At 43.3% G+C, this 24,409-nt stretch overlaps 1 protein-coding gene across 12 annotated transcripts in view; it reads left to right on the top strand.

The window, feature by feature from the left end:
• Window positions 1-5,113: 5,113 nt before the first annotated feature.
• The window catches only part of DCUN1D4 (defective in cullin neddylation 1 domain containing 4), an 81,465-nt gene continuing 62,169 nt past the window's right edge, over window positions 5,114-24,409 (top strand). For 2 of the 12 annotated variants that reach the window (XM_007180792.3, XM_028166071.2), the window contains exon 1: window positions 18,436-18,607. In XM_007180792.3, coding sequence (XP_007180854.1) covers window positions 18,583-18,607 — 25 coding nt within the window. In that variant the 5' untranslated portion in view covers window positions 18,436-18,582. Of the gene's footprint in view, window positions 5,421-7,229; window positions 7,291-18,435; window positions 18,608-18,917; window positions 19,073-19,320; window positions 19,340-19,713; window positions 19,733-24,002; window positions 24,126-24,409 lie in introns of those variants that run through there. The other 10 variants (XM_057546777.1, XM_057546778.1, XM_007180790.3 and 7 more) reach the window with 9 other exon arrangements.

Below are 24,409 nucleotides of genomic sequence, written 5' to 3'. Positions count from 1 at the left end.
AAAGAGGGTGGCAGAAAATGTATTTGATTAAATAATGGCTAAAAAATTCCCAAACCTGTGGAAAGAAACAGATGTCCAGGTCCAGAAAGCACAGAGAGTCCCAAACAAATTGAGGCCAAAGAGGTCCACATCAGGACATATCATAATTAAAATGGCAAAAGTTAAAGAGAAAATTTTAAGGCGGCAAGAGAAAAGCAAAGAGTCACATATAAGGGAACTCCCATAAGATTTTTTCAGCAGAAACTTTTGTAGGCCAGAAGGGAGTAGCATGATATATTTAAAGTGCTGAAAGGAAAAAATCTACAACCAAGGATACTCTACCCAACAAGGTTATCATTCAGAACTGAAGCAGAGATAAAGAGTTTCCCAGGCCAGCAAACAAGAAAAGAGTCCATCACCACTAAACTGACCTTATAAGAAATGTTAAAGGGCCATCTTTAAGTGAAAAAGGAAAGGCCATAACAAGAAATAAGAAAATATATGAAGGAAAAAAAAACTCACTGATAAAGGCAAATTTATAGTAAAGGCAGTGGATCAACAACTTAAAAAGCTACTATCAAGGTTAAAAGTTGTAAAATTAACTATAGCTACGATAAATAGTTAAGAGAGACACAAAAAGATGTAAAATATGACATCAAAAATGTAAAATGGGGTGGGGGGAGATGAAAAATATAGAGCTTTTAGAATGTCTTAAACAACTATCATCTTAAAACAAATTTACCTATCTACCTACCTATCTACCTACCTATCTACCTATCTATCTATCTATCTATCCATCTATCTATCTCATGGTAACAATAAACCAAAAACCTACAATAGATACACAAAAAGCAACAGAGGAACCTAAACATAACACTAAAGAAAATCATCAAACTACAAGGGAAGAGACCAAAAGAAGAACAGAAAACCACAAAAACAAACAGAAAACAAGTAACAAAATGGCATTAAGTATGTACCTATCAATAATAACTTTAAATGTAAATGTACTGAATGCCCCAATCAAAAGACAGAGTGGCTGAATGGGTTAAAAAAACGAGACTCATCTATACATGGCCTACAAGAGACTCACTTCAGAGTGAAAGACACAGAGAGATTGAAAGTGAAGGGATGGAAAGATATTCCATGCAAATAGAAACTAAAAGAAAGCTGAGGTAGCAATACTCACATCAGACGAAATTGATTTTAAAACAAAGTCTATAACAAAAGACAAAGAAGGGCACTGCAATAACGATAAAGGGGTCAATCCAAGAAGAGGGTGTAACACTCATAAACATATACACACCTAACACAGAAGCACCTAAATATATAAAGCAAATATTAACAGTCATGAAGGGAGAAACTGACAGTAATACAATAAGAGTAGGGGACTTTAATACCCCACTTACATCAATGGATAGATCATCCAGACAGAAAATCAGTAAAGAAACACTGGCCTTAAATGACACATTAGATCAGATGGACTTAATACCTACAGAACTTTCCATCCCCAAAGAGTAAAATACACATTCTTTACAAATGCACATGGAATGTTCTCCAGGATAGATCACATGCTACGCCACAAAACAAACCTCAATAAATTTTAAAAAAAGAAAAAGAGGAAAATGTCAGAAACATTATACACTTAGATTCTAGGAATAGCATCACATACAGCAGAATGCAAAATAACAGTAAGGTAGATAAACAATCATTCATAGAGCAAAATAACTTTTATATCTGTACCTGCTGTTGAAGTCCCACAGAAAGTACACCAGGGAAACTTACTGCTTATACAAGCTGAGTCTACTGCAATTGCAGAGCAAGGAAAACATAACCTTTTCTGGAGTCTCGGTAGGGTCTCCAATGGGGGAAGTTAGGGAAGGGTACTTATAGAGTTTGGAGGGCTGGAATTAGTCATAGGGCAGTTTAGGTCAGGGATTGACAAAATTTGTAAATCTGGCAAGTTGCTAGAACTGTCTGTGGTCTTTGGAACACATAAATCCATGTGGAGTTATTGTTACTGTGGTCTTATATTGGGATATATGGGTCTGAATGAGCAGGTGTTAAAATAATTTGAATTTAGATAGTTGATGTTACACCCTATATTCTGGCATAGTTAATCTATTTTGCAAACCACAATACAGGTTGTTTTTTGTTTTTTTGCAAACTGTGGTTTCCATTTCTTTTCTCACTGTAGTATCTCGCATAGTGCCCTCGTGGGCACTCAATAAATGTTTGGTTGAATGAATTAGTAAATTAATTATTAAAGGTAAATCGAGAACAAAACTAATGGTCCAAGTATCTACACACAAAAGCATCTGGCAGTGGTGCTTAATAAAAATGCAGATTCCTGGGGTCACCCCCCAGATAGTGTGATTAAGTAGGTCTGGATTTGGGGCTTGGTGATTCTGATGCAAGTGGTCCACAGATTTCCCTTTTGAGAAACACTAGCATAGTGGCATGGTGATAAATAAAGTGGGCTTGAGATGTTAACATGTGGAAGGAAATAAGACCTTATAGGTATCTTTGGGACTTGGTTAAATAGGATTGATAATTGAACTAAAGAAATCAAGAGTTATGTCCCCTTCAAAATAAGCCAGCTGATAGAAAAGGAAGCACAATGAACTGTATAAGTACATACCTACCTAAAACTCTATGCATTTTTTAATGAATAATAATCCTTTATTTACTACACATTTTTGTTACCCAGAGCTAACCTCTTTCAACTCCTTTTTATTTTTTCTATTTTCTTTTTTTTTTTTAACATCTTTATTGGAGTATAATTGCTTTACAACGGTGTGTTAGTTTCTGGTTTATAACAAAGTGAATCAGTTATATATATATACATATGTTCCCATATCTCTTCCCTCTTGTGTCTCCCTCCCTCCCACCCTCCCTATCCCACCCCTATTTTCTTTTTTAACATCTTTATTGGAGTATAATTGCTTTACAAAGGTGTGTTAGTTTCTGCTTTATAACAAAGTGAATCAGCTATACATACATGTATATCCCCATATCTCTTCCCTCTTGCGTCTCCCTCCCTCCCACCAAAATCTATGGATTTTTATGTGATACACAGTGGTGAGCACTTAGTTGAGAAGTAAAGAGAAATAGAAGCGATATTGTCATGGTAGAGCGTGTCAGATTACAGTGTCTTGACAGAGCTGTGTTACTAGATTATTTCTTATTAATAATAAAATGCCTAAATTAGAATGCTTTTATTATGCTTTTCATTGAGGTGAAATTAACATTAAATTAAACATTTTAGAGTGAACGATTCAGTGGCATTCAGTTCATTCACAGTGTTGTGCAACCACCACCTCTCTCTAGTTCTGAAACATTTTCATCACCCAACAGTAAAACCATGTACCCATTAAGCAGTCATTCCCCAATCCCTCCGCCCGCCCCCGCCCCACCCCTCCCCAGCTCCTGGCAAATGCAGATATACTCTGTCTCTATAGATTTACCTATTCTGGATGTTTTGCATAAATGGAATCATGCAATATGTGGCCTTTTTGTGTCTGGCTTCTTTCACTTAGCATAATGTTTCCAAGATTCATCCATGTGGTAGCAGGTATCAGTACTTCATTCCTTCTAATGGCTAAGAATATTCCACTGTATGCATATACCCCAATTTGTTTATTCATTCATCTGTCCATGGACATCTGGGTTGTTGTTTCCACCTTTCTGCTACTGTGAATAGTGCTGCTGTTTGTGTACAAGTATACCTGCTTATTTTAGGTATATACGTAGGAGTGGAATTGTTGATTCACGTGATAATTCTATGTTTAGACTTTTGAGGAACTGCCAAACTATTTCCTGCAATGGCTGAACCATTTTACACCTCCACCAGAAAAAGATGAGGGTTCCAATTTCCCCACATCATCACCCACAGTTTGTATTTATTTATTTTTTGCTACAGCCATCCTAGTGGATATAAAGTGATATATCATGGTGGCTTTGATTTGCATTTCCCTAATGACTAATGATGTGGAGCATCTTTTCATTCACTTGTTGGTCATTTGTATATCTTATTTGGAAAAAGGTCTACTCAACTCAAATTCTTTGCCCATTTTACAATTTGGTTGATTGCCTTTTTGTTGTTGAGTTATAAGAGTTTTTAAAAATATATTCTGGATACCAAGCTCTTATCAGATGTGTGATTCAAAAATCTCTCTCCCATTCTGTAGGCTGTATTGCTTTTTAAAAAATTAGTTGAATTGACTAACAGTTATCTTTATACTAACATAAGTTTCACTCCCTTGTGTTCTGATGTGCTTTCTTGAGTGGAAGACCTAGTTAGGGCCATGTGAATACACATAAATGTCTGGTATATATTGCCTTGCTCCTAATCTTAATAAGTTTGTGGGAACAAGTTGCTCATGGGAACATATTTTTCAGGAGGATCATGGCAAAAAAAAAAAAAAAAAAAGATTGAAAATTGCTTTTCTAGACCAAAGGTCCAGATTCAAGAATAGGATGATGTATTCCTGATTCCTGCATACCAAAAACTGGTTCAGAGGTGTGAAACAAAAGCAGGAGGGACACCAACTAACGTGACATATATGAAGTCTCCTCAGCCACACCGACCTTGCCGTTCCTCAACCCTTGGATCTTGAGACAGAGTGACGAAAAGCAAGATAATTCCGTGATTCTTATTCCCAACGTTGGCTCATTCAGCAACCTCCAAAGAACAGAGTGCAGCTCAAGCCATTAGAATTTGGCTTATTAAAAGGGGACATGAGTCTCACAAAGCCTCAAATACCAGCTTTTTATTTTTTTTTTTTAAAACAAAACTAATAGCAGCAGCAGCAGCATGAGATGTAGCATGAAGCTGAAATTGTTCAGATCCTGGAGCTGGAAGGGAAGGATATGCACCAAAGAGTGATTGCCCTTAATTTAGGAATAATACAAAGACCAGTGGGAAAGCAGACTGTTCCTGGCTGATAAAACCATGGAGGATTTCAAGTTTCCCGACACCTCTAGACAGGGCCCTAGCAAATATTAAGCGCAGAGTGAAAACCGTCTTTAACATTCGGCTATAGACTTTCAGATCTGGACTGTGCTTCATCTTAAAGGTGGCCCACTGGCATGTAGCACGCAGAGACAGAATAAAAGCCGCTGATTCTTCCTTATGAAATCAATCCCGCTGGCTACCCACAGCCAAATTCTAGACAAACCAGAGCCATCTATTAACATAAGTATAAACTGGAGACTGTGTATGCTCAGGGTCAGCAGAAACCATGGATGAACTTGGCGGGTGATGAGAAAAGTACAGAAATCTACTCTGCCCTCTAATACTTCGCCACTTCGTCTAGTCCCAGTGGACACAACGACCACCAGCAGAGAGTTAATCAACTCTTGATGGATGAAATGTTTACCGAGTTTTTGTTACATGCTGGAGACAGTGCTAGATCATCAAAGACAAAGCTCCTGTTCTGAAGGTAAGGCGGCCATACAGAGTAGAGGTTTCTCACATAGGAGGATGGGGCCTGGCAGAGTGGGGAGGCCCACTGGACTTGGGAGGAAGGAGAGCTGGGTCAGCTTTGCTCTGAGCCAGGACTCTCCTGGTTGCAAGTGATAGAAACCTAATTTGAATTACAAAGAGGGAATGTATTGTCATGAAACCAATCCCCTGGAAGGGAGGGGATCTGCCAGGCTTCAGAAGCGATTGGAACCAGGGACTAGATAGCCATCAAGACAAGGTCACTGCACGGGCTATGTCTGGAGATCTCTTCCCTCCCACTTAGTTTATCTGCTACTCGTTATTCATGTGTCCAGTCACTTCCTCAGGAAAGCCTCCCCTCCCCTGACTCAGCTCCCTGACTGAATCTCACCCAGACACCTGGCTGGTCTATTCAAGCCTTTGGGGCAAATTAGAAAAAGGTGACCCTTTTGCATGGACAGCGCCAGGGTGTGAAGAATAGGGTCCGCCTTCCTCTGGGCACATACAGCTTCACACCAGGCCTCATGGCTTGGTGAGAAGACTCTAGATGGGATTTCAGCCCACTTGTCCCCTTGGCTGTGCTGCTTTGCACAGTGTACACACTGGCTTATCAGCTGTGGACCCTGCAGTTCTCAGCTAGCCTGACTGGCTCTTGGAGACCCTAATCTTTCTGTTGAGCCTCTCCTCAGAGCCTGTGCCCATCTTCAGTGAGGGACCACACAGTGGCAGGCGAGAGACTGAATTTGCATTGTTGAAGAGAGAAGTTGGAAAACCACAGAAATAAAGTGATGCGGTGCTCACAAAAAAACCCTGTAGTCTGTTGTATATTCTCAGAAGACTACCTTTTCTCACTACTTGTCAAAATAGGAGTTTTACTTTGCGTGCATGATTATTTAAGGAATGTCTCCCCTGCAAACTTGTAAGCCCCACAAGGACAGCAGTTGGGCCTGTTTTTGCCCAACATGTTATTCTTAGGGCCCAAGAGTGTCTGGCACATGGAAAGCCCTTAATAAATACTGTTTGTTTCATGAATAAATGAATGAACAAACAAATGAATGTGTGTTTATTCCTCTGAGACTGGCTTTTTTAATGAGGGGGGAGCCATGGTTGAGGGCGGCTTATAAGCCCACAGACAGAGAAGGCTGCTTCTTCTTAATTCTGATTTTTAAAATTCCAGGGAGGGATGCTCACTGGCCCATTTGAGATCACATGTCCACTGGGAGTGGGAGGCACCCTGACTGGCAATTCCTATCAAAGCTCTTTTTGGTGAATGGTAGGGTGAGCAGTACCCCAAAAGTAGAGGAGACTCTTCCTGGCAAAAGAGGGGAAGGCTGGGCAGAAACAACTCTGATGGCCCACATACTGCCATTGACTTGCCGTGAGCTGGTCACTTCTGTCTTTGTTTCCTCACCTGTGAAATGAGGGAATGAGCTGAGCTCATCTCTGAGATCATCCAGCCCAATGTTCTATTCGTTTTGTTCTGCTTCTGGTTTTGGTTCTGTTTCCTCCTGCCAAATTCTGTTCTAGTGCTGCATGTGTTAAGTGGAAAGAAACATGACTGTGGGCGGCCTCAGTCAAGGCAGGCTTAATGGAGGTGAGCTTTACGCTGAGTGGGAAGGGCAGGGGAGTTGTATATGGAGAGAGAGGGAGGAGGGGAGGATTTTCCAGGGTCAGAGGCTGGCTGGGAGAAGTCTGTTAGGGATTGGTGTTGAGCCATTTGTTTGCTAGAAGTCTTTTTTTTTTTTTAAGAGTAAATATCTTTGTAAGGGGTACCATGTTAACTCAGCTATATTTTCTCCTGAATTAGCTGATCCAAGAACAGCAAGCCGGTCATCCACAAGGATCTGAGGGAATGAGACATTGGACAGGTAAGTTTTGATCATCAAAATAGGTCCTGAGTACAAGCATTTCTCACGTGTATGAATTAGGCTGATCACCGTGGGGTCGATGTATACAGTTGACCCTTGAACAACACGGTTTGAACTACACGGGTCCATTTTTATGTGGTTTTCAATAGATATACAAAAATATACATGTAGAATATTGTGTGCAAGACTTGTATTGAAGTGGACAGCCTATCCTTACATAGGCACGAGGTGAGTGATAGTATAAAATTCATAATGTGTTAGTTTTCTTACTGTTTTATAACTCTGCTCTCAAAGAGTTACATTACTGTACAGTATGCTTCTCTCTCTCATAATTGGAGACACTACGTATCAGCCTATCATCACAGGTAAGTGGTTTTTAAAAAACATGTAACAATGTTTCCAGCACTGTGCTATGAATATGACACTATATGCCATGAAAATTTTATAATGATTCATTCATTAGTGTATAGGCTAGGCTACTGGGAAGCCATCGTATCAATTACACTAGGCTACCATAAAGCAATCATAATGCTGTTTCTTCATTATCAATGCATGAATCGTTATACCTGTGAATATATACAAACTTCTTTTTCACATTAGCTCTTCATTTTTGATGTCTCGTGTTAGTAATACACATAACATCTACAGTGTTTTGTATTATATGACAATATTGATGTAGGTGCTGACAGACGACTCATAAACAGATGGTATAAACTTACAGTATAGATAAATACAGTACTGTAAATGTATTTTCTCATCCTTATGATTTTCTAAATAACATTTTCTTTTCTCTAGCTTACTTTATTGTAAGAATACAGTATATATTACATATAATGTGCAATATATGTTAGCCAACTGTTTATCAGTAAGGCTTCCAGTCAACAGTAGGCTATTAGCAATTAAGTTTTGGGGGAGTCAAAAGTTATATGCAAATTTTTGGTGCCCCCACCCGACCCCACCCCCAGTAGTTCAAAGGATAACTGTACTTTGTATGTGTGCTGGTTGGGGGTGGAAGATAGCTTTGCTCCAATAGTGGGGGAGGGGACTCAGGGGGGCAGGAAGGAAAGAAGTGTCTCCCTTTCATGAAGCTTAAAATGCATGAGGCTCTTACATACACAACTAGCCCTAAACCCTTCCCGTGATCATTAAGTACAATAACCTCTCGGTTATTGAGAGGTCTCGGCCTGTCTGTTCCCCTTCTAGTTTTTCAAGCAACCCCTCTGGTTTTCCTTAAGGATTCTGTTTAAGCTCACTTCAATCTTTGTCAATCTTGTTCCTACTGGGGAACAGTGAGGTTTGCCTTCACTCCCTAAGGATGGGCCTTGTTCAGAAAGTGGGAGCAGTATGTCCAAGAGGGCCATCCACCAGGCACCACAATGGAAGCTCTGGGAACCTGGGAGCGGGGCTGCAAGAGGTAGAGAAGGCTTCCAAGGGGATATGGCAAGAGGGGGACAAGTGGCACAGTTTGGAGCTGGGTTCAGTGGCAGTCCTATAACAACACTCTGCTACTTTGGGCCCTGCTCTCACACACCCCAACACATAGTCCTGTTGCCACGCCCTTGGATCTGTTTCACAAGTAAGAGAATAAAATTCCATACCCTGGAACTGGGGAAACTGTGTTTCATGTTACCACTAATGATGGACAGAGGGAACCCAGGACATTGCCTGGACCCCTAGAACTAGGCAAGGTGTGACTGCCTACTGGTACTAGAAAAATCGGTCCAGCTTCCACATCAGAGGCCCTGGAGTGTGTGTTGGGGGAGGAGAATGGGTGGGTAGGCAGCCCTCTGTAAAATGCCCTACAAAGATGCAATATAGCAGTGACTGAAAATACAGATCCGAAGCCAGTCTGCGTGGGTTTAATTCTCCTGGTTCTGCCACTCACTAGCTGTAAGACGTTGGGCAAGTTACTTTACCTACCTGTGCCTCTGTCCCCTCATCTGTAAAATGAGTTTAACACAAGTTTCTACCTTGTGGCATTGTTGGGAGGGTTAAATGAGTTCATACAGGTGCTAGAACAGTACCTGGTACCAAGTGAGTGGTACTTGAGTGTTTGCCAATATTTATAGTCCCCCAAAATTGTCTGTGGGTTTGAAATGTTTCCCAAAGCTGAAGTTATAAACTTTGAATGGAGGTTTAGAACAGGCTAAGGTTGTGGTGATGGAGCTTGGAAGCCAGAAAAAGTGATTGTGAGGATGGAGGGATGGAGAATAAAACGGAAGCCGTTGTAAGGGCTCGAGGCTGGACTTTCAGGGTAAACCCACCAGACCATGCGGGGCGGGGGGCAGGGTGGCTGGGAGGCCTAGAGCTCAGCAGGAGCTGATGAGGGCCTGGGGTCCAGGAGGAGGGGAAGAAACAATTAAAGGAGAGGCAAGGCACTGGGCGATTGTGGGCAGGGTAGGGCCCAGGGTCTGGGTGTGGCTGGCTGCAGAAAGAGCAGGGGTTTTTTTTTGTTTTTAAATTTATTTATTTTATTTTTGGCTGCGCTGGGTCTTTGTGGCTGCACGTGGGTTTTTCTCTGGTTGCGGCGAGCAGGGGCTACTCTTCATTGTGGTGCAGTCTTCTCATTGTGGTGGCTTCTCTTATTGGGAGCACGGGCTCTAGGTGCGAGGGCTTCAATAGTTGTGGCACGTGGGCTCAGCAGTTGTGGCTCGCGGGCTCTAGAGCGCAGGCTCAGTAGTTGTGGTGCCCTGCCCGGGCTTAGTTGCAACGCGGCATGTGGGATGTTCCCAGACCAGGGCTCGAACCCATGTCTCCTGCATTGGCAGGTGGATTCTCAACCACTGCGCCACCAGGGAAGCCCCAGAAAGAGCAGTTTTGACTGCAACCAGTTTGGAACTGGAGGTGAGCAAAATCTGGAAAGAAAGGAAGTTTATTTTTGGCATCTCCTCTCCAGAGAACACCGCTCCTCTTTTGCTCTATGTCTGATACCTCCACACTGCCTTGAAAGTGCTGCCCTCCAGAGCCAAGCCTCCCCCGTCCCCACCTGAAACTGCTCACCTCCCCCTCCACTCCCCTCACAAACCTCCCATTATTTGAGCGCAGGCTCCCAAGTCAGCCTGCCTCAAGGAAAGCTAACAGAGCGGAGCTCGTCTCTCACTAACAAAATTACTGATAGCCACGGACTAGTCCCTAAGGTGCCTTGATTTTAAAAAGTTCAAACTCGTAAACTAAAACGAATTTCTAATCTAGGAATTCTTAATTTAGGGGGTGATAGGGTGGGCGTTGGTAGGTTTCTGGCCTTTGACAGACAGTCATCATTTTCAATGATTCTTTAAGGGAGTCTGTGATTCCCCAAATGTTAAGGGCATTTGCTTTGACCTCTTTTGTCTGAGGCAGCGGAACAAAGTAAAACGTAAGCATTCAGCTTAGTTGGAAGAAAACAGTTTTCAATTGTGTAATGTCTCCAGATTCTTTTCTGTTTCTGTTTTGGAACCATAGATGTTTTCCTTAAATGCTTGGATTCACTGCTTTCCTCCCACCAACGTGTCCTGTGGTAGCTTCAACTGGAGTTCAGGTGCGACTGCTGGGAGGTATGGGGTAGCTGAGGCAGATGTAACTAGGTTGTAGGGGCCTGGAATCGGCTTAGTAGGATGTTTTCAACATCCTACATCATCTTCCCTTCTAAAACAGGAAGTTCATACTTCCACAGCATGCTGTCATCACCAAGGAAGTGGGCATATATTTCCACAGCGCGCGTGCTCCTCTTCCCTCCCCCATTTCCTATTGCTGTCTGTCGCTCCACCCACTCTCCCAGAACGCTTCCCTTTGCCATAATGAGATGCTCGGCAGCCACGAGGTCCGGAGATGGATGGGGCCTCCTGTACTGCCCTGAGACGGATGTTAAAGATACGGTATTCATGGAAGCAGGCTAGAAAAGGCGAGGAGGAATGAAGAGCCTCGTTTCAACAACACACAGGAGCCGATGCTGGAGTAAAATGGTTTTTCCTTCTGTCTATGCCTTGCTAGCTGGGGTAACTGAAGCAATGCTGTACTTATGAAAGTCACTCTAAAGGTCATGGATTGTTTAGATTCTATTGGAAAATTATACCTTCTGAGATTGAATTTAATGCGACATCACTAGGACTTGATTAGCTCAATGCGGTTGAGGTGGAAACACCCAATTCAGAGAAGAACATGTGGTAATGAATGAATACATTTTAATTCAAATATTCTGTTAAATCCCTAGACAGGTGTGATTTCCATAAAATAAAAGGCCCTGGATAAAAAAGAAAGGTGTCGGTTTAGGCATCTTATAGTTGTGCTGGAGAAAAGATTAGTTAAAAAAAAAAAGGCTTATTAATGCTACCCTAATAGTCATGTGTCAAGAAATCTTGAAATAGTTTCAAAAATAAATGAAATTTTCTCTACATCTAGGAGAGGCAAAAAAAAAAAAAAAAAAATCATTGCTAAATGAAATTGAAATTGAAACACTGATGTCAAATCTCAGTGTAATTGAAAAATTCTTTCAATTTTTCAAATTCTCTTTCTGAGAGATCCCTAAGATGGCTGCTTCATAAGGGAAGAAACTAGGATCTTCTAGATATTTAAACATACAGACTCATTTTTACCGGAAATAGTCCCAAGCATAAAAATTAGCCTACTGCATCTCACAAGATTGCATTAGGTTCACACAGAAATATGTGATGCCATCACATAATCGGTGCTCAAGCAGTCATTCCTGCTCCCCTCCTACTTTTATTAATGCTTTTATATATTTTATCTTATTTATCCCTTGAAGGTATTACTCCCATTTTTTTATAGATGAAGGAACTGAGGCCCAGACAAGTTTAATGCCGGTTCAAGGGTTTAAGTGTAGGTAGGGCTTGAGTCTTAATTCAGGCTGGCCCAAGGGTAATACTTAAAGACATTTTGCCTTTGTCTCTAGTATAGCAGATTTAAAATCTTTTATACCAGTAACTGTGGCTTTCAGGGAAATGTAGTATTACATCAAAGTACAAGGAAGAGAAATTATTCATTATGGGAACACAATATGTGTCTCTATTCAGGTAGAATCCCCTGTCATTTATTACGATCTGTTTACTCATTTGGGGTACCATCTTTCTATAGTCGCAGGAATTTCTTATATCCATTTGAACTTCCAGTATCAATCAATTTTCATTAAGCAAGTTTTTAAAGAGTTTGAATGGCGGGCATTGATATTGGGTACTCATTTTTTTTCTTTACTGTATAAAGTCTCACATGTCGGTTCCAAACTAGACTAATTTCACACTGGTGGCATGTCCTAGTGAAAGACGCTCTTGTATGCTAATTCAATGTTCACCGTAAACTCTAGAAGGGAGGAAAGAAGCCCAGCTAATAGAACATAGTGACTGCGGAGTCAGGGACTAGCTCAAAGGAAAAGACAGATTTGGGATGACAAGCTGGCTGTGAGGGGGAAGAGTATATTCCAGAATGTGCTGAGTCCCGGAGAGTGTCACACCGACCCCAGCAGCTATCATTTACTGAGCATTACTATGTGCCAGGTACTTTTAAGAGCTTTACTTGTATTTACTCATTCATTTAATCCTCACAACATTCCTATGAAGTAGGTCCTACTATTTTCACTATTTTGTTGATGAGGAACCAATATGATTTTAATCCAGGCCATCTGGCTCCAGAAAGCCTAAATTCTGCTTCAGAAAAAAATGGCATAAGTGCTCGAAGGCTAAAAAATGTCCAGTGTAGAGGTGGTTCCAGAAAGTTCCATCTATTAAGGTTTTTTTACACTGGGACACACGTTATAGCCCCAGTGGAGGCAGATGAAAAAAATGGAAGTTTCTTGAATGTGCATTATAAGCCCACATGACAGAAGCATATCAATTTTACGAAGTAACCAGTAGTGACTGTTACTTGTTTGTGTTTAATAGTCAGTGTTCTGACCTCTAGTGTAAGAGCAGAGATTGTTCTTTTTGGTAACAATGAGGAAAATGTCTACTTCTATGCTTTTTCCTTTAACCTGATAATTGGGACCTGACTATATGCAGGTGTTGAGAAATGAAACCAACATTTTTATTACCCTAGTAGCATCTGGCAAGTAGCTATTTGCAAAACTGTTCTATGTATATATGTGAAAAGCAACATATGTTATAGTGACATACGTAATTAAATTAAGAGCTGAAACTGGTTCCCAATAACACAGGCCTTAATGGTTAAAAGGTTAATTCCAGTAGGCTGAAGAGGCTGCCCCCTCTCACTGATATATATTTATTACATTTAGTAGGACCTCATTAGATACTCTGGATAAATAACCTCAATAATAATATACCATGAAGTAGACAGCTGCTTCTGAAATAAGATCAAAAGGATAAAATAGATAAGAAAGGTGTAGTAACCTGGAAATAATCTTTCTGACTCCTATTTTTCATAATATATATCTACAAAGGCAGCTTGAGTGGCTAGATATTCAACTCCAGAAAAAGGTCAGGTTTCACACACTATCTTTTTTTTCTTTCATGGGTTAGGTTTGTTTTTTAAAGCGCTCCTGACTTATTTATTTATTTATTTATTTGACTGTGTTGGGTCTTTGTTTCTGTGCAAGGGCTTTCTCTAGTTGCGGCAAGCGGGGGCCACTCTTCATCGCGGTGCGCGGGCCTTTCACTGTCGTGGCCCCTCTTATTGCGGAGCACAGGCTCCAGATGCGCAGGCTCAGTAGTTGTGGCTCACGGGCTTAGTTGCTCCGCGGCATGTGGGATCTTCCCAGACCAGGGCTCGAACCCATGTCCCCTGCATTGGCAGGCAGATTCTCAACCACTGCGCCACCAGGGAAGCCCCACACACTATCTTTTAAAAGCACATTCATATCCATATTATTATATCCTTATAAATAAATCTCTCACGTATGTAGGGCATATATTAACCTGATTACGAAGAGTGAGAACTGAAGCCCAGCAAGAGAACACTATAACACAGGGAGTTTGGCTACTTAGGGGCACTATTACTTACTAGCTGAGTGGCAAGTTATTGAAGTTCTCTAAGCCTCAGTTAACTTATCTGTAATTTGAGGATAATATCAGTACTCCATTGGGGGTGTTGTGAAGTTAGGTGGAATAATTAACAAGCAAAGCACTGTAAGAGTAGAGCTTATCACACTGGAAACACTAAAAAAAGCCATCATCCTTTGGGTCAGCAAATTGTCAGTTGGTTATGAGTTTGGAGAAATAAACCATCCTGATCTCTATGGATATATTTACTCCTCCCCCCACCCCTCATATCCTGGAAACCCACTTAGCTGGACTTTTTGTAACTAGTGGAGTTCTACACACTCTCTCACTGTAATCTGAGGCTGAATTAATTCCTTCCTGCAGTTTGTTTTCTCATTCTCTTCAAATCTCCACGGGGCACATTTATCTATTTGTCTGAGCAGGCCCAACTTTATTTCAGTCTTAAGGACTATGCCATTCTCCATTCTGTAACCCCAACCCTAATACATGCAAGAAAAGCAAGCTATAATGGAATTTGTGGAATTTGGGGAAAAGTTCTAAAATGTTATTAAAGAGCACTGCTATTCTTTCTCACTAGACTCTTCCATATCAAATTTCAATCTAGGCTTAAGGTATTTAAACATATATGATTAAAATTAATGTTGGGCAACAAATAATATGGAAAGATTCCAATTAAATTAGGTATCAGTTGACACAGAGTAACTTGCTTTAATATTACCTTAAAGCAGCAACTGGGTGAAGCAAAATGGCATAGAGACTGCATTCCCAAATATCTCTACCCACCACAGTCCCAAGACAATTATTAACTTTTTTCTCCAAGGATATGAATATAAATGCACAGAAGCATAACATTATTATCTCAGTAGACATCCCCACAGGGATCGAGTGATTTGGGAATGCTACCAATGAGAAAAAATAGAAATGTATTATATATTAAAAAAATTCCGTACTGAACTTCATAAAAAAGAAGGCAATATTCCAGCTCTGAAGTACAGAATTTGAAGTAGATTGATATAATAACTTTCAAATGGAAAGGGAGAGTTGTCTACCCACCTTTGGAATTTGAAGCCTTGCTAATTGGACAGTGCAGTGCAGGGGAAAGACCTGGTCTAGGAGTTGGGATACTTGAGTTTAATTAATGCTTTGCTATTAACTAGCTGAGTGACTTCGATTACATGTTTAGCTCTTTCGGACCTCAAGTTTCATATTCCTAAAATGAGGAAGTTGGATTTGATAATCTCCAAAGTTCCTTTGAGATCTAAAATTACACCTTACAGTCAACATTCAGTTCACTTTGAGGAAGAGTTAACTAGTGCCTACTATTTGAAAGCACTGTACTAGGTGCTAGGGACATAAAGATAAATACAACAAGCTTCCTACCCTCAAAGGTTTATAATCTTATAGATTATTAAAATGACAGGGTAATATTTGCAGAATATTATGCAGTCATTTAATTATACCTGTTTTATTACTCATAACACATGTGGGGCAGGGAGGCTTAGCAGACTATGAGCTTTGCCTCTCAATCCTCAGGCTATAGCCGACTCACTAGAAAGATCTGAGTAAATTACTTTCTACATCGGTTTTTTTTCTTTGAAAATAATCATACTGACCCTGAAAGTGATGCTGGAAAATAACAAAGGTTGTATATTCTATAAATTTTTATGGACCGCGTGTGCCAGAGGAGTGTTGGGTGCTGGGGCAAAACAGCTGGCAGGTACCTCATGTAGATTAACCATTATATACATTATTATACAGTTTGCTGCAAATAAATCAATATAGCAAATGACTACCTAAAATTAATTGTGGCCTTATTTTAATTTAGAGGTCTCAAGAAACAAGTCCATTTCTGTGCAAAATAATGTGTCTCAGCCCTTGAAGGACCATGATAAGCAGTAAAATGCCATACAAATATTACATATACAAAATATTATAAACTTGTATAAACTATAAATGTTTCCTAGATGTAGAATAGGTTGAAAACACAAATGGGGTAAAGAATGCAGGAGCAGTTTTTCTGCTCAGACTAAGGACAGACATGCTGACAATTAGATCTGCCCCAAAAGATCTAATTTTTTTTTCAAAAGTAAGGGGTGGGGGGGGGAATCAATGGGCCTCTCTTTTATTTGGCGACAAGCAAGTGCAAGAAAGTTCATCTGTAATTTGTTCAGTTATCTATCTGTTGCACATCTGCGTTCTGGCCGGAAGGGACTTTGAGGTTTTTCTGCAGCACATGAGCATCAGCGGGCTCTGTCCTCTTATAGTAGTTCTTCTTCGTCTCAATAATCTCAAAGCCAAACTTTCTGTAGAAGTCAATTGCAGACTCATTGCTGATCTGGACATGCAGATAGATGTTGTCAAAAGTGCCATCTTTTTCATCTTTTTCATCATCTTTCCAAGATGTTTAAGACATGATTTGACATTTTTAGTTCCTATTCCTAGCCTTAGGTATGGTGCCAGACATCCTAGTGTCATGATGTAAAGTCTCTTCTGATTCTGTGAATGAGCCACCCTACAGCATACTGCACCTACTGCAATATCATTGAAATAGGCAAGTATTTCAGAGTCCAGAGGTACCTACCCACCTCTGCAGGGCCCAGCTGATGCTCTGTCAGGTTAAAGGTCACCAATGATGAAATGAGATTTTTGTCTTGTCTGAACTGAACCTGAAGTGGATAAATCAGGTTCAATTCTGAGAATCTATGATTAGATGAAGTGATCCATAAGTGTTTGAATGACAGAAACATGATAGATATAAAATTATAAGGATGTAACTTATTAATGAGACATTAGGGATTAAGAGGGATGGAGTATATTACAAGGGGAGTGGTGTGGGAGAGAGGAACTGGTTTCATCTTGTTCCTTCAAATATGTTGCTTTTAGCCGTAATATTTATGCCCTGATTTGAAACTTAAATTTCAGAACCCTGAAAACTCAAAAGCCTTGGCTGTATAAGTCTAAAACAAAAACGACTGTTTTGTTACCGGTCGTTCTTAGTGTCATCCATCCTCTGAGGCAGGAGGGTGGATTGGCTCCGCTGCAGGATGGCGCAGGGCTTCTGCATATAGAGAAGCGGTGTTTGTGTGTTGTGGCTGGGATAGGATGGGGGCAGTCCTCCGTTAATACCTCAAAATATCATTCCGCTACAATAATATGGTTGAGTGTGATGAGTTGGTTTGAAAGCCTTAAGAAAAACTGGTCGGAACTCATGAAAATGGTGAGAATTCTTGACTTATGAAACTCAAATGGTCAGAAGTCACCTAAATTGAAACGCCTTCCTCTGCCAAATAACAGCCAGTTTTGTTTTCTGGACAGTTTCTTGGCGTTACTGACGTACGCGCTTACGCTAATTGTCCTTTGAGGGCTGGTAACTTGGCCCCTGGACTCGCCGACATGCCAGACTGAGCCCGAAGCTCAGAGGGTGGCCCTGGGTTTCCTGCACGCGGTCTGGGGGGCGCACATTGTGTATCACCGACAATGCAGCATTCGAAGCCTTTAGAACAGCCCATTTGTCATGAAGGAGGAAGAAATGTGCTGTCTCTGGAAAAGAAGTGCATTTCGAAAACGAGAAGACGGACTGTTGTACACGAAAGAATTTGTTCCTCACCAGAGGGTTTGCTGGAAATGAAGACGCGGCGATGCTTTATCCAGTTTCTAGCTGTACGAAACGGCTAGCAAGATAAGTCCCAGTCCAAGTTCGGCGCGGACTGGGCTCCTGCAGAGAGCCGCTCGGAGGCGTGGAGACAAGCAGGAGACTCCGACGCGTCGCGCCAGGCGCGAGGGAAGAGCTGATTCCCCTACTCTGTGCAGCGGGATGCAAGCCGCCCCAACTGCTCTTCCCCTTCTCGGTTCTTCGGGAAACACTTCGCATGCTTTGTTTCAGACGCCGACCCGTCTTTCTCGGTTGGTCTACAGCTCCACCAATCCCGCCCGCCACAGGGCGGGGCTTCAGGGTCAAGGTGGACCAATTCCCCAGCCTCGCCCCTACACGCGCTTTCGGACCCCCGGGGCTGAGTGACAGTGGTCGGGGCCAACCTGCTCTCCCAGAACGTGGCCTCCGCCAGGGGCGTTAGGGAATGAGGCGTCGGGACCAATCGCATTGGACCTCGGGGGGCGGGGCCTCTTTGCCAGCTCCAGACCGGCGCTCTCCGCACTCCTTTTGTCAAATGAGAGATGAGGAGGGGCGGTCGCTCAGTCAAGGTTCAGCCAGTGGAGGAGGAGAGGTGGGCGGGCCGGGAGTGCCTGGCGGCGGGTCCTCAGCTCCCAGCCGAGGTGCGGCGAGCCGGTGGGGGGACCGCGAGGCGAGCGCGGGAGCCTGGGCGGCGATCGCGGTGTGAGCTACCCGAAAATGCACTCGGATGCCGCCGCTGTCAGTGAGTAACAGAGAGCTAGCCGGCCGGGACCGGGCGGCTGCCAACACTCTCCGCTTATCTCCCACAGTCCCCGCTCTGCGCCTCCTGTCCCAAAACGCACCGGGAGCCCCTGCCCGGGAGCCACCCCTTCCCCTCCCGGGGCCGGGGCGGGCGGTGACGCTGCGGGCGGCGCGGGGCGGGGGCGGGCGTGGGGGGAAGGGGCCGGCCTGTCGGGGGAGGGCGGAGGTGAGGGGGGTGGGGACTGGCTCCATTTCAGTGTTGGGGGAAGGGGGGGCGGGACGTGCGATGAAGGGCCGGGACCAGCGTGTCCCGGGTGAATGGAGGTGGAGGCGGCGGCGGGCGCTAGCGAGCAGGGCTGGGGGTTGGCACCGGCGGCGGGGGAGAGAGAGGGAGCGAGCGAGCGGGGCGCAGGGGTGAGGATTTCCTAGGGGCCGAGCGGTGCGGGCGGCTCCGTGAGAAAGGCGGGTGAGTGCTAGGGGAGCGCGGGGGCGGGGACAATGGGAAGAAGGGCTGGATTGTGGGGGTGGGGGGGGGAAACAATGGGGTGGGGGATTGGGGGCAGCGGCCGTGCGGGGCAAGAGGGCGGGCGAGGAGATGAGGGCTGATGTAATGGGAAAGCGAATGGTGGGAGGGATTGAGGTGTGATGGGATAGTTGGGGAGTCCGGCGGGCGGGAGGGCCTTAGGAAGCGTGGAGGGGTAACTGGGAGTGGTGAGAGGAGGCAGACGTCGGGGTAATAGGATGGAGCAGGTGTTGGGAAGATAGGGTAATTGGGAGTAGAGAGGAAGAAGGTGGGGAGGGTTTGGGGTGACGGGATGGAGGTAGGGGTAGAGGAGGTGCAGTGGGGGTGAAGAGCTGGTTGGGAGGGAAGGGAGGTTGGGAGGGGCCGGGGCAGGGGTAAAACTGTCTTGTCCAGATTCGGTCCGCGTGGGGCTGGGGGGGAAGGTGTCAGACTACGCGTTTGGGGGAGGTGTATCCTCCCCCGGATTAGGGCCGGGTTCCTTGAGGGGGAGCTCTGAGGTTTGGGGTGCTTAGAGAGGAGGGGGCGGGGCTGAGGTGGAGGGGGCGGGGGAGGTGCCCAGAGGTTGGCGCTGGCCGCGGTTTCCCCCGAGCGGCGGGAAGCGAGGTCAGCGCTGGCGCGGGCTCTGGCTGCGGGAGTGGGAGGCGGGGCAGGGGAGCGGGCTGCGGGTTTTCCGTGGCGGGAGCCGGGGGGGTCGGGCCCTGGAGGCCAGGAGCGTGGGGCGGAGGGTGGTCCCTGGCGGTCCGTGGATTTGGCAGTCTGTGACGCAGTTGTCTAATTTCTGGTCGTCAGGTGTGGAGGCTGGTGGCTCGGGACCCGCTTCCCTGCCGGGAGGGCCGGACCACAGGCCCTGCGCAGCGCCCGCGGGGCGCGACCTCTCCCGGCCTTGCGGAGAAGGCGTTTTAGGGGTTTCCTTTAGGGTCTGGCTCCAGTCGCCGGGTGTGAGGGGAAAGGCAGTCCCGCGGAAAGGGGAAAAGCAGTCCTGCGGAATTCTGGGACTTGTAGTCCGGGCCGCGGTTGGGTTGGATGCACGTGGGTAACTGTGGAAACGAGTCCCAGAATGCAGCGCGCCCCTCGGAGCTTCCCAGCTCTGCCAACTCGTGCTTTATTCCCCGCGGACCCGAGCGCGCTCTAGGGCGGTGCTCCTGTACCCTGGGACCTTCTCCCTGTGTCAGCGGCTGGGGGAGAACCAAGCCAGACGCAGTCCTTTCGTACTTAGGGTCTTGATCCCCGAGTTGACTGTTTCCCTCTGCGTTTGGTGGCCTTACTTGTAGAATAAATGCTTGGTTTTGAACCATCTAGTACATAGGTTGTGGAAAAACATTCAAGATGCAACACAATCTAAAGCAGCGCTTAGGGTGGTGTATATTTGTGGCATCCAGTGTATATAAACACTAGGTTAAAATGTTCCGACTTAGACAAATCTGGGAATGCAATGGAGACACATGTAAACCTTGTGAAGATAGTATAAATTATGTGTTTGTAGTTCTTGGGCTGTTTAGATTGCCAAAGGATAAGGGAACTTTTGGAAAAAAGATGGTCTTGAAATGAATTGACTGTTGGAGGCGGCTTAATGGAATTGAGGGTGGACGTGGTCCCGTTCATTTAAGCCAGCCTGAAAATGTGAAGATGAGCGAAGGGAATATTTGATGTCTTCAGTTTTCAAAGAAGCATGGGAAGCAAATGAGACTAGAGGAAGGTAAACTCAGTGCAGGACCTTAAGAGGTTTCCATGTTTTTTCGTTTCTGTTCTTTAATATCAGAAACCATCCATTTAGACTGTAGACTCTCCAAACATCACATCCTTTGCCAGTTTTCTTTACCATTTATATGCGATGACTCCAAAACCTGTAATGATTAACTCAGAGATGACAGAGTATTTTTATGTGTTATATAGGGTATTTTGAAACTGTTGGTAGCATGGTCACTAGAAGAGTATTATGATGACCCTAATGATAAAAATTTTACCAAGAAGTCCAAAGATTTGGAAACTGTCTGGTATGGTTACAAATAAACTGAACTTGAGTACTTGTGTGATTTTATCAGGGAAAGATTTATATCTATTTTATATTTTACTTAAGCTTATGGTGAAATACCTAGGAAATCCTTTGTAATATGTAACATGGTCATGTTTGTTTGTTTTAATGTGCATGTATCACTGGAATTTGCTCTTGTAAAGGGTGAAGTGTATGAGGTTGAAAACAAGAGCTGTACAAGATGGTGTTTTTAAAGAAAATATTAGGCTAGTCATTTTTTTCCCTTTTCTTTTTTTTCAATTTCATCCCAAAGGGCAGGTGCCCTATACACGCACATGACACTCCCTCTCCCCCAGCCCCCAAAACCTGGGTTCCTGTACATAATCACCTTATACTTTCTGCTCTGGTTTTTAGGTTCCTCTTTGATTTTTGGCCTTTGGGGAGGTTCTGTGTTTTCTTATGAACAAAATTTTTTGACTGTTTTAAACAGATGGTTCCAACTTAATGATGGTTTGACTTTACAATGGTGCTAAAGCAATATGCATTTGATAAAAGCTGTACCTCGAATTTTGGATTTTGATCTTTTCCCAGACTGGTGATGTATGATACTCTCTTGATGCTGGGCAGCAAGCGGCATCCAGTCAGACACAGCAGCTCCCAGTCAGACACAATACGCTTATTACCATTTTGTACCCAGACAACCCTCCTGTTTTTCACTTTCAATACAGTTTTCAATAAATTACCCGAGGTATTCAACATTTTATTATAAAATAGGCTTTGAGTGAGATGATTTTACCCAAGTATATGCTAAGGTAATAAGAGTTCTGATGTTTAAGATAGGGTAGGCTAAGTGGTTATCTGTAGGTTAGGCATATTAAATGCATTTTCGACCTAGGATATTTTCAGTTTGCAGTCGTCTTAACTCAGGGTAAGTGGAGGAGGATCTGTACTGGTAAGGATTTTCAGGTTATCTTGTCAATAACGTTGCCAGGAAAGAAAGCCCCTCATTTTCTCCACTTCAGAGGATTTCTGTACTTTTACTCTTTCCTTCCTCAGTTCTTACCCCCAAGAATTACCCCTATTAACACTTGATCACATTTTTTTCAAATGTTATTTATCATTATATCCTTTTCTCTTTTCATCTTTAACTGCTCCCAGAAGCTCTTATTAGCTTATTGCTTGCTTCCTGACAATAATATATGCTTGCATTTTTCTCATCTCGATAATAACAGTCTTGCTTAGTCAGCAGTGTAAAAATCATGGTTTCAGAAACTGACCTCATGATGACTTTTGTTGTATCAGTTAGGATGCCTCTGGCAAATAACAATACTCAATCAAAAATGGCTTAAGTAGTAGAACTTATTATTGTTAGCAAGAAGTTTAGCGATAGATGGTTCTAAGGCTGGTGCAGAGTCCTAATGACGTCTTAAGAATCTAGGCTCTTTGTATACTTTTTTCCTTTCTTCTTAGTATTTGGTTTATCAAGAGCCTCAGGCTCATTGCCTCATGTTTGCAATATGGTTGCTGCAGCACCAGACATCATGACTATGTAAGAAAAGGAGGGAAGGAACATACTTCCTTACAGTTCCCTCCTAACAGAGTGGAGTTTTTTTCTCACCTTGGCGACTTCCCCTTTAGTCTCACTGGGTAGAATTGACCTCCTGCCACTGCTAGTTATGAGGGAGGTGGAGAAAGTGAAAGTCTGGCATTTTCAGCTTCTCTTGTGGGATGTGGACTTTGCTAGGGTGGAAGAAGGGTGAGGAGAGTGCTCCGGGTTGGTAGCCTGCAGTTATTTCCCTGAATCAGCTACTTTGTCCAATTGTCTCTGGTTTGGACTCAGTTTTTTTTATCTGTTGATTTATTTTCTGTTTCATTCTAAAATAGAGGTGACTTACTAAATATAGATAAAATTCTGTCGAGGGAAAGAAAATATAGATTTACAGGCTAACATAAATGCTTGCCATATGTTAGAAATGGGCCATATATTTGGCTCTGAGCTTCCTAGTAGCCAAAATAAAGAGGAAAACAAGACCAATTAATTTTATTCATTTGGTTAATGAAACTGCAGTTCATTTAATAACCCAAGCTGGAAGCTTAGACATTCCTCATCCTCTCTTTCCCTGGTCAGTAGCGAGAGAGAGGCTGTATCTCTTCCCATGCCTGTCCTTTCTTTTCCATACCTATTGCCATTGTCCTAGGTCTGATCCATTCTTTCTTATATTGTAATAACCAGTAATCCTTTTGCCAGGCTCAGCCTCCTTTTTATCCTCTCCATCACCAGTTGCATATCTTTGTCCTTATGATCCCCCTACCCCAAAACCTCAGAGTCTCCTAGTTGCTTACTGAAATAGACTCCTCCGAAGCTGGGGTTGAACCTGTTCTGTAGTTTAAGCTCAGTTTTGAATTCCCCCAGCACTGCTCCCTCCCCACTGCCTTCAGTGCTACTTCTGTGGAAGTTCTGTGTTCCTTGTTCCCTCTCGTGAAGGCTCTCTCCTTCCATTGAATCTCCAAAGACTGTTTACTTCTATTCTCAGTTTTATCTTATTTAACAGTAGCTGCTTGTTTACTTATTTGTCCCCCCCCAATTAGATGATAAGCCCCCTGAGATCTGGGACTGTGTCTTACTTAGTCACCACTTTATGGTCCAGCAGAATGCCTCGCTTAGGACCTCAAATATGTAATAAATTGAACTTAAATGGTCAACTCTTGAGCAGTTAGTGAATTATCTGGAAAATTTTAATGTTTCCTCCTGCTATCCTGCATGCTTCCGAGGTGTCTTTCATTGTCTTTAGATTTTTCTTCCAGGCATACAAAGTTCCGCTTATTCATTCTATGCCCTCTTTTGACCAAGTTGTCCTATGCAAACCAATTTAAGTAATATATATGTTTAAATACATGCAGATACCAGTTTTGAAGAATGTCTGTGGCATGGAGCAGTTCTCGGAGGGAGCGGAGTGCTGGTGATATGCTGAGGGGCCGAGAGCGAGTGTGCGTGTGACAGCACACGCGTCTGCTTCTGACCTGGTGTGTAACAGGCTGCCCAGGTGGGGAAGGCTTGGGCAGGGCTTGGACGGCCTGGATGTGTCTGTTTTTCCCCTCTTCTTGTTTCATGACCAGATTCTGGTCCAAAGGGCTTATTTCTTAATGTTAACAGTACATTGAGCTCACTAAAGGCTTGCTTTCTTTAGAAAGTGAACTATGTTAGTTGGAGGTGAAGTTTCTGAGCCTCTGACATTAATGCTAACATCTCTTCATAGGTGGTCAGCTTAAATTAGAGTTAATAGCTTTTCACAGCTTATTCTTTTTTC

The sequence above is a fragment of the Balaenoptera acutorostrata genome, chromosome 5 (assembly GCF_949987535.1).
Source record: "Balaenoptera acutorostrata chromosome 5, mBalAcu1.1, whole genome shotgun sequence".
Taxonomy (NCBI): Eukaryota; Metazoa; Chordata; class Mammalia; order Artiodactyla; family Balaenopteridae; genus Balaenoptera; species Balaenoptera acutorostrata.
The sequence above is the reverse complement of the archived record's forward strand: the minus strand, read 5'-3'. Positions and strand labels throughout refer to the sequence as shown.